The 13,147-nt window shown below is 40.0% G+C and overlaps 1 protein-coding gene across 3 annotated transcripts in view; it reads left to right on the top strand.

Annotated features, from left to right (window-relative positions):
* Positions 1-13,147, top strand: part of HEPHL1 (hephaestin like 1) — a 70,794-nt gene that overhangs the window by 35,451 nt on the left and 22,196 nt on the right. For all 3 annotated transcript variants that reach the window (XR_004323083.1, XM_006194228.3, XM_006194227.3), the window contains exons 9-12: positions 439-650; positions 2,510-2,660; positions 10,113-10,325; positions 12,852-13,065. Coding sequence is in view for 2 of the 3 variants with exons in the window: in XM_006194228.3 (XP_006194290.2) it covers positions 439-650; positions 2,510-2,660; positions 10,113-10,325; positions 12,852-13,065 (790 nt within the window). In the remaining variant the exon portion in view is untranslated. The remainder of the gene's footprint in view (positions 1-438; positions 651-2,509; positions 2,661-10,112; positions 10,326-12,851; positions 13,066-13,147) is intronic.

The raw sequence follows: 13,147 nt of genomic DNA, 5'->3' as shown, positions 1-13,147 counted from the left end.
TCCTAGTTCCGTCGTCTAGATTTCAAACTCTTTTAGAGACAGGGCTCTTGCTTAACTTTTTGGGGCATCCTCTGCAGGGTCAAGTATAATATATTCCACACAGGAGGCACTCAATGATATTTTTATGGATTTACATTTATAGATTTATATATAAAATGGGTAATTGTCACTCTTTTAATATTTGCTAAACCCAGTATTTGAGTGAGAAGTAGTATCTGTGAAGATATCAAATGTGAAGAAGATAATCCTTTGATATAAGCTTCTATCTCATAAAACAGCAGATTGTGGCAGTGAGCTCAGCTGGTAGGATACAGTGAAAACAGCTGTCCTACCAAAAGCATCACCGGAGACAGGCGCACCCAGGGCTGGAAGACCCAGGCTGACAAGTTTAGTGCTCTCGGCTGCTGCTTTCAGTAACTGTATCATTTATCTCCTCAGGATTTCTGAAGCCAGGGGCACATGTTAAGCCAGGTGAAACCTTCACATATAGATGGATGGTGCCTGAAGGCGTGAGCCCAACGGCTGATGATCCCCCGTGTCTGACCTATCTTTACTTCTCAGCAGTCGAGCCAATCAAGGACACCAGCTCTGGCCTCGTAGGGCCTCTGCTAGTCTGTAAAAAGGGCGTTCTCAGTGCTGATGGGACACAGGTAGGTCATCAGAGGTCACCAAGTTCTTCTTAGGGTTATATGTGAGCAAGATAAAAAATATGACGACAGATTAGATGCTAATAAAGAGTCAGTTAACAAAAAGCAATTTTTCCTCATTCCTAAGTACACTGAGTACTTAGTATCTGCCAGATGTTGTGTTGAGGGCTTTACCTACCATATCTAATTTAACTTTCAAAAAAAGAAAAAAACCATGAAGTGGGGACTACTCACATTCTTATTTTGCAGATGAGGGAATTAGGGCTCAGAAAAGATAAGTCATTTGCCCCAGTTTTCACAACATATAAGCAGAATGGCATTAGAACCCAGGATCTTTTAAAATATATTTGATACCTTATTTCCCCCTCCTCAATTTTTTATATTATATTTTGAAAAATTTTAAACCTACGTTATTTCTTTCCATAGCCCACAATCTTAAATTATTGCCCTCTAAAACACCATTTGATAAAGGCAGTAAGTGTACATGAGGTGTATGAGAGCATAAAGCAAAGAGAACCCATGTCTTTGATGAAGAGTTAGGAAAACATCATGGAAGTGGGACACCTAAACGGGACGTTGAGGTTGAATAGGGTGGCAGACCATCAAAGTTGAGGGGCTCTATGCATGAAGGACAGAGCCCTGCAGGACATGGCAAGTTCAGTTTGCTGCAAGGAACTTGGCCTCGCTTTGGTCCAAGTGCCAGAAGGGAAGGGCCAAGAGATGAGGCCGAACAGGTAGGCTGGGACCCGTCACTGAGAGAGGAGATTGTCCAGTTTAAGGAGAGAGGTGTGATCAGACGGCACTGCTGAGGATGCCTCTGGAGCAGGCAGGGGTGAAGGATGGGTTGGAAGGGAGTATGTCGGGATGGGAAGACGGTTGAGGGACAGAACATAGAGTTACCTCTCTGGTTCAGCTTCAAGGAAAAGCAGATTTCAGCAATGCAGGAAGTTGTGTGGTCAGACATGCTCAGATGGACGGATTAGGAATATACACAGTGGGAAGTAATCCATAGTCTCTTCAATCTCAACTCAAGTTCACATACTTTAGCAAAGTCCATGAGTTACACACATTCATTATTTCACTCAAGAACACGTATTGAGTGCCTGCCTTTCTGGGCATTGTTCTTGGAGCTGGGGATACAGAGGAACCCCAAACTTGCCTACTCTCACAAAGCCTACACTGTAGTGGGACAACAGTCAAAAAAATAAGTTTATAAATAAAATACAATTTCAGGTGGAGATAAATGCTGTAAGGAAGATTAAAGTGAGTTAAAGTAAAGTGAGTGAGTTTGCAGGCGGATGGAAGGTGAGTGATGGGGTGGCCAGGGAAGCGCGCTCTGAGGAGGTGACGTTTGTGCAGGGAACTGAACGGAGTAGAGAGTGAGCCGAGCAAGACCTGGGAGAACCTTCTAGACAATGAGAACAGCACATGAAAAGGCTCCAGGGCAGGAATGAAGCTGGTGTGTTCACAGAAGAGCCAAAGGCCAAGGTTGCTGGAGTAAGCTAGGGGGTGAATGAGGTCAGGGAGAGAGGCTAGGACCAGGACACGGAGACCACGGGAAGGAAAGAAAGACAGTAATGAGGAGCCTGACGACAGGAGTACAACAGAGCAGAAGAGCTTCTGAGCAGGGACTTACTTCCTCTGAGGAGGTCACCCAGAGAGGGAGAAAGGTATAATGAGAAAGGTGATCTTAGGGGATGTAGAGTGAATTTATCAGAATCATGTCCAAAACCCTGAGTTACAAAATGACCCAATATATCTAGGGCTACCATTGAGCATAATTTTCTTTGTGTTAACTTTGAAAGTAGGGCTAAGAATTCCTCCAAGCTGTACTTTAATACTCATTTCTGTCTTCCCCATAGAAAGGAATAGACAAGGAATTTTACCTGCTCTTCACAGTCTTTGATGAGAATCTGAGCAGGTATCTTGATGAAAATATTCAGAAGTTTACCTGGCGTCCCTTCAGTGTTGACAAGGAGGACAAGGAGTTTGTGAAGTCCAACCGAATGCACGGTATAAAAAATGTCTCTCCCTCCTGTAAAGGAAAGTCATAGTCGCATTTGAAGTGAAAATGTTTGCAATGCCTTAACTATCTTAATTTTGGTTTCTTGAGTATTGTTCTCAGTCCCGAGTGAAATATTTCATGGCTTCAGCCTCACAAGGTATGGTGAAACCTCCCTAACTCCCAGAGATGTGAAACTTAGTTAATACTTCTGAAGCACTTTATCAGCCTTAGATGAAGCAACACAAAATTTGAACTAGCAAAGATCACAGTACATCATAAATGTAGAAAGTTACTGACAAAATGCTCTCCCCTGGGTTTGCAATAACATCATGAAGTCTGATAACCTGAGTGACAGTTGGAGGTAATCATTATACAGCAAAGTCTCTCTTACCAAGTTGTATGCGTGACTGTCTAAAGTGTTCATTTGTAAAACACTAGCCATTCCTGTCCAAGATCGTCATGTAGGAGGAATTAGTTAATTATCTTTCTCTGTCTCTCTTCTGTCAGCTGTTAGCGATAGCAAACCACCTTGTAATTGGTACGATGACACAGATTCTCATTAGTCTTGGGCACGTTACCCAAGGTGGGAGAGTAACACACAAGAGTCCGAAATCAAATGGCTGCCAGAGTGTGGAGTCAACAGAAATGCTTAGAGGTAGGAGAACAAGATGGCAGAGGAGGAAGATTGCAAAAATACATCTGTATATGGAGCAATTCGCTCTGAAAGCTAACCTGAGACTGGCAGAAAGACTTCTGTACAACCAAGGCTGTAAGGAAGATCCAACGAAATCAAGAAGGAAAGGAAGAGAAGCAGTCAGGTCCAGATCTGTGCCCCTGGGAGGCAGCTCAGAAGAGGAGGAGGATTACATAGGCGGAGACCCTCCCTGGGGTTGAATGATTCAAGCCACACATTGTGCACCTCAGACCTGGCGTCTGATACTGGGAAGACTAGTCCTCTAGGCTGGTTGGAGGGCCAGTGGAACTAACAGGAGGGCCGTGGAAGCCAGGTCTCTGCTCATGAGGAGTGCACACACGCTTGCTTACTGGAAACAGGGCAGAGAGGCTGGCTTGAAACTGCATGTGCTGCTGGCCAGTTTCCCGTGACTTCCCCGGCACGCACCCCGGCCTGAGCCTAGCGATTGCTACAGGCCCGCTTGCTTCATGACACAGCTCCACACTGGGGTGAGGACGACTACGACGAAGTGGGAAGCTTGGCTGTGAGACACAAAGGAGGCTCAGACCCGAAGCAGCATCTGAGCAGGGCAGGGACTGCCGTTTCTGGTGCTTATCCAGAAAGTGCATCAGAAGTAGTTCAGGTCTCTGACTATGACCAAAGCACCACAGCCTGTGCCCAGACCCACACCAAGTGTCCGCTCCAGCCCTTCTTGCTCCAGTGCTGCTCCCCTCTGGGGCAGGGGTGCTGGGAGCAGAGAGAGCACACGTTTAAAGGGAATGGAGTAAGCTCAGACCCAGCCTTCGTGGCTTCTGCTCCAGCAACTTGAGGACTTAAGCCAGGCTTATCAGAAGACAAGAGAAAGTATCCAAATTAAAAAAAAAAAAAAAAAAGAAAAGAAATGAAAGAGGAGAAATAGCAACCAATATTGCAGAGATACAAAAAAATCATAGAATACTACCAACAGTTTTACACCAACAAATTGGACAACCTAGAAGAATTAGAGAAATTACTACTAACATACACCCTCCCAAGGCTGAATCAGGAAGAAATAGACAATCTGAACAAACCAATCACTAGCAATGAAATTGAATTTGTAATTAAAAAAAAAACCTCCCAGCAGACTAAAGTCCATGTCTAGACAGCTTCACAGGGGAATTCTACCAAACTTGTAAAGAAGAGCTAATACCAATCCTTCTCAAACTGTTCCAAAAAATTGAAAAAGATGAAATGCTCCCAAATTCATCTTATGAGGCCACCATTACCCTGAATCGAAAACCAGACAAAGACACTAAAGTAAAATCTTTGATGAATATTGATGCAAAAATCTTCAACAAAATACTAGCAAACAGAATCCAATAATTTATAAAAAGGATTATACACCTGGTATTTATTCCAGAGATTTAAGGATGGTTTAATATTCACAAATCAATGTGATACAACACATTAACAAAAGGAAGAATAAAAATCACATGATCAACTCAAGTAAATGCAGAAAAGCATTTGACAAAATTCAGATCCATTCAGGTTAAAAATTCTCCTCAAATTGGGTATAGTGGGAACATATTTCAACAAACCCACAGTTAGTATAATACTCTATGGTGAAAAGCTGAAAGCCTTTCCTCTAAAATTAGGAACAAGACAAGGATGCCCACTCTTGCCATTTCTATGTAACATAGTATTGGAAGCCCTAACCACAGCAATCAGACAAGGAAAAGAAATAAAATACATCCAAGTTGGAAAGGAAGAAGTAATATTGTCACTATTTGCAGATGACATGATACTATATATAAAGTCTCACCAAAAAAAAAAAACAAACCTGTTAGAACTAATAAATGAATTCAGCGAAGTTGCAGGATACAAGATTACTATACAGAAATGTGTTGTTTTTCTACACACTAATAAGGAACTATCAGAAAGAGAAAGCAAGAACACCATACTGTTAAAAGTGCATCAAAAAGAATAAAATACCTAGGAATAAACTTAAGCAAGGAGGTGAAAGACCTGTCCTCTGAAAACTGTAAAACATTGATGAAGGAAAATGAAGATGATACAAAAATATGGAAAGCTATCTCATCCTCTTGGATTGGAAGAATTAGTATTGTTAAAATGGCCATACTACCCAAAGCAATCTACAAATTTAATGCAACCCCTATCAAAATGCCCATGACATTTTTCATGGAACTGGAACAAAAATCCTGAAATTCATATGGAATCATAAAAGACCCCAAATTGCCAAAGCAGTCTTGAGGGGAAAAAGGAGAAAACTGGAGGCATAACCCTCGCAGACTTCAGACTATACTGCAAAGCTGCAGTAATCAAAATAGTACGATGCTGGCACAAAAACAGACACATAGATCAATGGAACAGAGTAGAGAGCCCAGGAATAAACCTACACACTTACGGTCAATCAATCTACAACAAAAGAGGCAAGAATATACAATGGAGAAGAGACAGTCTCTTCAATATGTGGTGCTGGGAAAACTGGACAGCTACTTGTACAAAGATGAAATTAGAACATTCTCTTACACCATATACAAAAATAAACTCATACTGGACTAAAGACTTAAATGTGAGACCTGAAACCATAAAACTCCTAGGAAAAAAAAACATAGCCAGAGCATTCTTTGACATAGATCGTAGCAATAGTTTTTTTTTATATCTGTCTCCTAAGACAAAAGAAATAAAAGCAAAAATAAACAAATGGGACCTTTTGTACAGCAAAGGAAACCATCAGCAAAATGAAAAGACTACCTAGTCAATGGGAGAAAATATTTGCAAATGATATGATGGATAAGGAGTTAATATCCCAAATATATAAACAGCTTATGCAACTCAGTACCAGAGAAACAATCTGATTTAAAAATGGATAGAAGACCTGAACAGACATTTTCCAAAGAAGATATACAAGTGTCTAACAGGTACCTGAAAAAAATGTTCAACATCTCTGATCATCAAAGGGGAAAGGTAGGAGTATGAGATTAAGAGAAATAAACTACTATGTATAAAGTAAATAAGCAACAAGGGTATATTGTACAACACAAGGAAATATAGCCATTATTTAGTAATAACTTTAAATGAAGTATAATCTATAAAAATACTGAATCACTATTTTGTACACCTAAAACTGATATAATATTATAAATCAACTATATGTCAATAAATTTTTTTCAATGCCTAAATCAAGATAACAGGTGCTGAACTGCTTGTCTTAGGACCAAGCATAACATCTGTGTGGTTGTTTTTTTGGGGGGCCTTTAAAATATTGTGGGATGGTCAACCAATCTTCGACAAAGGAGGCAAGAATATATAATGGAATAAAGACAGTCTCTTCAGCAAATGGTGTTGGGAAAACTGGACAGCAGCATGTAAATCAGTGAAGCTAGAACACTCCCTTACACCATACACAAAAATAAACTCAAAATGGATCAAAGACTTAAACATAAGACAAGATACAATAAATCTAGAAGAAAATATAGGCAAAACATTATCTGACATACATCTCAAAAATGTTCTCCTAGAACAGTCTACTCAAGCAATAGAAATAAAAGCAAGAATAAACAAACGGAACCTAATTAAACTTACAAGCTTCTGCACAGCAAAGGAAACTATAAGTAAAGAAAAACGACAAGCTACGGAATGGGAAAAAATTTTTGCAAATGAACTGACAAAGGCTTGATCTCCAGAATATATAAGCAGCTCATATGACTTAATAATAATAAAAAAAAAAACCCAATCCAAAAATGGGCAGAAGACCTAAACAAGCAATTCTCCAAGCAAGAAATACAAATGATCAATAGGCACATGAAAAAATGCTCAATATCACTAATTATCAGAGAAATGCAAATCAAAACTACAATGAGGTATCACCTCACACCAGTCAGAATGGCCATCATTCAAAAGTCCACAAATGATAAATGCTGGAGAGGCTGTGGACAAAGGGGAACCCTCCTACACGGCTGGTGGGAATGCAGTTTGGTGCAGCCGCTGTGGAAAACAGTATGGAGATCCCTCAAAAGACTAGGAATAGATTTACCATATGACCCAGGAATCCCACTCCTGGGCATATATCCAGAAGGAACCCTACTTCAGAAAGACACCTGCACCCCAGTGTTCTAGCAGCACTATTTACAAGAGCCAAGACATGGAAACAGCCTAAACGTCCATCAACAGATGACTGGAGAAGGAAGATGTGGTATATTTATACAATGGAATACTATTCAGCCATAAAAATGACAACACAATGCCATTTGCAGCAACATGGGTGTCCCTGGAGAATGTCATTCTAAGTGAAGTAAACCAGAAAGAGAAAAATACCATGAGATCACTCATATGTCAAATCTAAAAAAAAAAAAAAAAAAAAGAACATAAATACAAAACAAAAACAGACTCACAGACATAGAATACAAACTTGTGGTTGCCAAGGGGGTGGGGGATGGGAAGGGACAGACTGGGATTTCAAAATTTGTAGATACTGACAGGCATATGCAGAATAGATAAACAAGATTATACTGTATAGCACAGGGAAATATATACAAGATCTTGTGGTAGCTCACAGCAAAAAAAACTGTGACAATGAACATATGTATGTTCATGTGTAACTGAAAAATTGTGCTCTACGCTGGAATTTGACACAACATTGTAAAATGACTATAACTCAATAAAAAAAAATGTTTTTTTTTTTAAAAAAAACATTATGGGAAAATAATGAAATAGCCCCTAATTTTCCTCCTTCCTAAGGAAGTCCTTAAAGTCCAAGGTTCCAAGTGACCCACAGCACCAGCTCAGACTCCTGTGGTCCTGGATGCTCTGTTCCAGCAGATTCCCCTCTTGGACTATGGAAAGCAAGGAGTAATGTACTTTCAATATCATCTTCTACAAAAGTTTTGTTATAACTGCATCCAAAATTTGTTTCCAACTTTTCTAGTAGCCAATAAAAATGGTAAACTAAACTAGAGATTAGAAAATTTAGCAATCCCTTCATGGAGAAGCTAAGTTGCAAAAGAAATAATTTATCATACGGGAGGCCTGTATATAGAAAACATTAACCTAATGGGCCTTATCAAATCCAGTCCCATCCTGGTTTGGCAATTTGAAATAAATTTGTATATTTTGAACACACAGAATGTGTCATTTTTAAGGAAAACTGTGTATTTTGGTTTAAATTTTACATTAATTATACATTAAATTCCGTCTCCAGTCTTAATTTGAATGGAGTGAGAAGAAGAAAGATGGCAACAATGCCAATGAGAAAATGTCTTATACGGCACACAGTGCTTTGCGTTGTAGCCATTGTATAGTTTATCTTCAAAAAATGAATGAATGAATTTCCACAAAGAGAGGCTTAAACTAGAGTTCCAAGGCAGCAGCAGATTCTCCATCAGCCAGCCACAGACTAAATTATTAGCACCCCAATTTACAATGATATGTCTTCAATGTTCAATGGACAAGATGTAAATAATTTATCTGCAAAAGCATTATCAGAGGTTTTGTTTTGTTTTGTTTTGTTTCAGAAAATGTGATATTCTCAGCAGCCCTAGGGCTTCTTGGAATATCTACTAATGATATAAGATATTTGAGTAAAATTACCAAGCAGGTAAAGAAATTAAAAAGTAATTTTATTTGACAATGGGATTGTAACAGAAGATCATTCATATGTATGATGAAGAAGCATTAGAAGGAGGAGGGGTAGAAATAGAATCTCTCTCTCTAAGGGACATAAAAATTAGACACAATTATGTGTAGTCACCCCTCAGAGCCATTCAGTCATGGCATTCATCCCTCACAGAGGGAGAATGTGGTTTCTCAGTTCTTCTCAAGGCACTGCTCCAGGTGGCCACCAGCAATGGATTGAAGTTGATGTAAAAGAGGAAAACAATTTGCATTTCTGGAGATACAGAGGATTTTCATATCTAAGTGATCATTATTCAGAGTCCCTTCAGTTCTTTTACTGAGGTAGGGAAATCAGAGTTACCATAAGGCAAAATTATTTACTTGAAGACTAACCTCTTATAATTTAGCATCCGTTGCCCACACCAAAAAAAATCCCTCTCTACTGACCAGACATGCAAATACAATGTCAGTCAATTGCAAATCTTCCAAATGATGCAGGATCCACGGAACAGGAAAGGGATGGTAACTTCCAGAATCAAATGCAAAGCTAATGAGGATCTGAGAAAATTAACTAATGAACTAATTAGTTAAATTAAATTTTAAAATTAATTAATTAAATTAAAGTTTGAAAATGAACTAATAACTGAGGAAGAGACACTTAACAAGGGAGCTGACAGGATAAGAACCTTAAAAGAAAATGATTTCCATATCAAGACTTTTAGAGAAGACTTTGGGGAAATCGGTGAGGCCCGTAAATATTTTTACAAAGATGATGTTCTTTATAATCTATAAAACTAAAATGTGAAATGAAGGGTATCATATTACACCAATAATCAATTTTGTTAGAAAAAAATTACGCTGGAAAACAGCCTGCTTTATTCTTTATTGATTCTTAGAATTCAGGCCCTGTGTGTACATTGTTAAATAGAACACTTACTCAGTTTTAGTGAATTTTCATTATTCATTGTTCATTTTAGTCTCCATCTTAATCTGATTCACCATGTGACTTTTCCCCAGTACTATTTATTCTCTGAGAATAAGGATTTTCTGTAAATGGTTTGAATGTGAACACCACTGCTCCCAAACACACTGATAAGCTTTCACTAAGATGATGTGTTTTCAGTAGGTCTGCAGAATTGCAGCAGGCCCTGACTATCTTTTTTCTTCCATTTAGCTATTAATGGCTATATGTATGGCAACCAGCCAGGCCTAACCATGTGCAAAAAGGATAGAGTTTCCTGGCATCTGATTGGAATGGGCACTGACACTGACATGCATGGAGTTTATTTTCAAGGGAACACCATCCACCTGCGAGGGACTCACCGCGACTCCCTGGCCCTGTTTCCCCACGTCTCCACGACGGCATTCATGCAGCCGGACGGCGCAGGTAAACCTGGCGGGCTCAGCTGGGCTGACCAAATTCCTCTCTTCAGGCATGTACTCTTAGGGGCCTTCCTCAGAAGAAATGGGTTAAATTTTGGCACTTCAGGGTGTGTAGGAAAATATACAGTCTTGATTGTAATCAGAGAATCCTAACTATTTTATTCCCAACACATAGCATAAAGGACAGAGAAGCATCTAAAATAACACTCACCAGGCAGAAATGGGAGTCCTCTAGATGACCTTGCCTCCAAATCCTGGGAGAGTGCTCTTGATTTATATCCATGAACAATTCCACCCCAAGAAAGAGGATATTTTTATGTTGTTCTCTGTAAGCGCAAATATCATTTTAGTTGCTGCTCCGAAGCATCTACGGACATGGACAGCCCAGTGGCTGCTTCTGGGTTATGGATGTGAACTCGCCCTCCTTCTCTAGAGACTGATGGTGGTCCCTTGATGAGTTATTTGGGGACTTCACTATTGTCCCTCTCTTGGGTACCCATGGGGCAAGCTGTGTTGGGTCTTAAGTCCATGGAGAGCCTATTGAAGTTCCAGTACCTGTCTTGCCTGAGAGATTCCCAAGCTAATTAGGTAAGACCGGGGCATTTTTATATAAGATATACAGCAACATATGGAAGGATGTGCTAACTGTCTTATGAAAAATAAGGATAGCAAATGCTGTGTATGGGTGTTCAACATGTTTCTCCAACCCAACTTTTCATTAGTCTTAAAAAGAAATCAGTATGCTACCCAAGATGAGCACTTGCCAGCTCTGTCTCCTTTGTGCATGGGTTTTCCCTCCTTGCTTCCCAGTAGAACTGCAGTTGAGATACTTCTCAGTGTCACTGGTTAAGAATTTGAGGTTTGGGCTTCAAAACCTTTGTCCAAGAACAGCCTGAGACGAGGAGCCCCATAATCCTTGTAAACTTCTAGTATTCAGCCTTTCTATGTTGATCAATTGATCAATGTAATTGACCAATTATGAATCATCCTAAGGGATGCCTTGGGAACTGTGACCTTTTTCAAAAGCACTCTCCAAGACCCAAGAGGGGAAAGGAGGGAACCCACCAAATTGTTTTAATCCATAGAACCAGGCATTCAAATTGCTTTGAATATGACTCGCGTGCCCTATAGTCTTCTAAAGAGCTTCATGACAATGTTTTCCAGTTGATGTTCGGTGGTGAGTATAAATCTGTGACTGCTTAAAAGCTTAGTCATTTCACCAATTCCTGTCCCATATCACTAAGCCAAAAGAAATGCCCAAAGCTTAGGGAGAGTAACCTGTTGTAACTCAAACATTTTATCTTTGTTCTTTTTTTTTTTAAACCACTTTTTGCTGTATGACTGATATACAAAAAGCTATATATTTGATACTTGCAAATTGATGAGTTTGGAGATAAGTATGCATCTGTGAAAACATCACCACAATCAAAACATTAGGCGCCCTTTGTTCTTAGAGAACATAACTCCTCGTCTGTTGAAGAACATGATGAGCACAGAAGTGATGGGCAGCCTGGAGAACAGCCTAGGCAGAGGAAGGTCTTTCCACATTTGTCTTCTCTGTGGTTTGACAGAGACTTTTCCTCATGAAGGTCATCATCAGTACCTGGGGGTGCTAGGGTACCCCATGAACCGGCGGTTTGGGCTTATCCTGAAGGGGTAACTTGGCAATATTTAGACGTGTGTAGCATGATAAAAGCTACCTCTGTGCATCGTAGAGAGTTAATGAGAGCCACACTGATCATGCGCCTCTGAGAACAGAATCTCCTAGAGGAAGGGAAGATTTATTGATCCAGTAATTTCTCCGAGAGTTAATATCGTCCAATAATTTGGTTTTATAGATTTTATAGGGAGTTCAATTAAGATATGTATGCCTGATGCCAAGGGGTCTAGAAAATTCAGCTTAAAAATTACATAGTTCTCAGTCAGACGTGACTGCTGGTATCTCTTTCTTCTTTTCATCTGGCGTAATGTAGACCTACCACTGGAAACAAGACCACCTCTGCTCAAGGGCTTAATGAGGAAATACCTCTGACTTTAATCATGACACCTTACTTGTGCATTGCTCTGTAAATCTTAGGAAATCCTTTAGGGCAAAAGACATGACTTCAGAAATGTAGCCTAATTGGAACTTTGTCTAGAGTATTAGTCTTACAGGTAATGAGTTCCTTTTAAATTGGGCTGGGTGAAGATAATCTTGCCGATCGGTGATTTCCAGCAGTGACTATCTTCCAACAGGTGTGAATGGTAGGGAAGACCCAGAGAAATCATTCTTGGCGGCAAATTTGCCAATTTTATTTTTCCATTACAAATGAATTTCAGATGGCATTTTTCCCCATAAGTAAATACATTCAAAGTGATTTATTCCCCTCAGGGTCTGATTCTTAAATCCTATATACAGTTGATGTTTTAGGAACCCACCTTTCTGGTTATGGTTATTTATTTTGAATAAAATAATGTAGATTTGCTAGCAAACTGAAACCCAAACCATGGGTTGAGCACCGCACCCAGTGCCAAGCCGTGTCTCTTCCAGGTATCTTCAGGGTGCTCTGCTCCACCCTGCACCACTTCGAGAGAGGCATGAGTCAGATATACGAGGTCAGCAGCTGTGGCAACAAGGACCCTTCTGAGCAGCCGTACGGGATGATAAGAACCTTTTACATCGCCGCTGAAGAGGTAGAATGGGATTATGCCCCTAACAAAAACTGGGAGTTCGAAAAGCAGCCGTTGGACGCAGGAGGGGAAAGGTACCACAGGCGAAGCCGCCAAGTCTCTTGGGTGGGGTCGCACATGCTCCATGGACGTTTGTCAAACGTGGAAACCTAAAAA

The sequence above is a fragment of the Camelus ferus genome, chromosome 10 (genome assembly GCF_009834535.1).
Source record: "Camelus ferus isolate YT-003-E chromosome 10, BCGSAC_Cfer_1.0, whole genome shotgun sequence".
NCBI classification, from domain to species: Eukaryota; Metazoa; Chordata; class Mammalia; order Artiodactyla; family Camelidae; genus Camelus; species Camelus ferus.
Note: the sequence above shows the minus strand (reverse complement) of the source record. Positions and strands in the feature narration are given on the sequence as shown.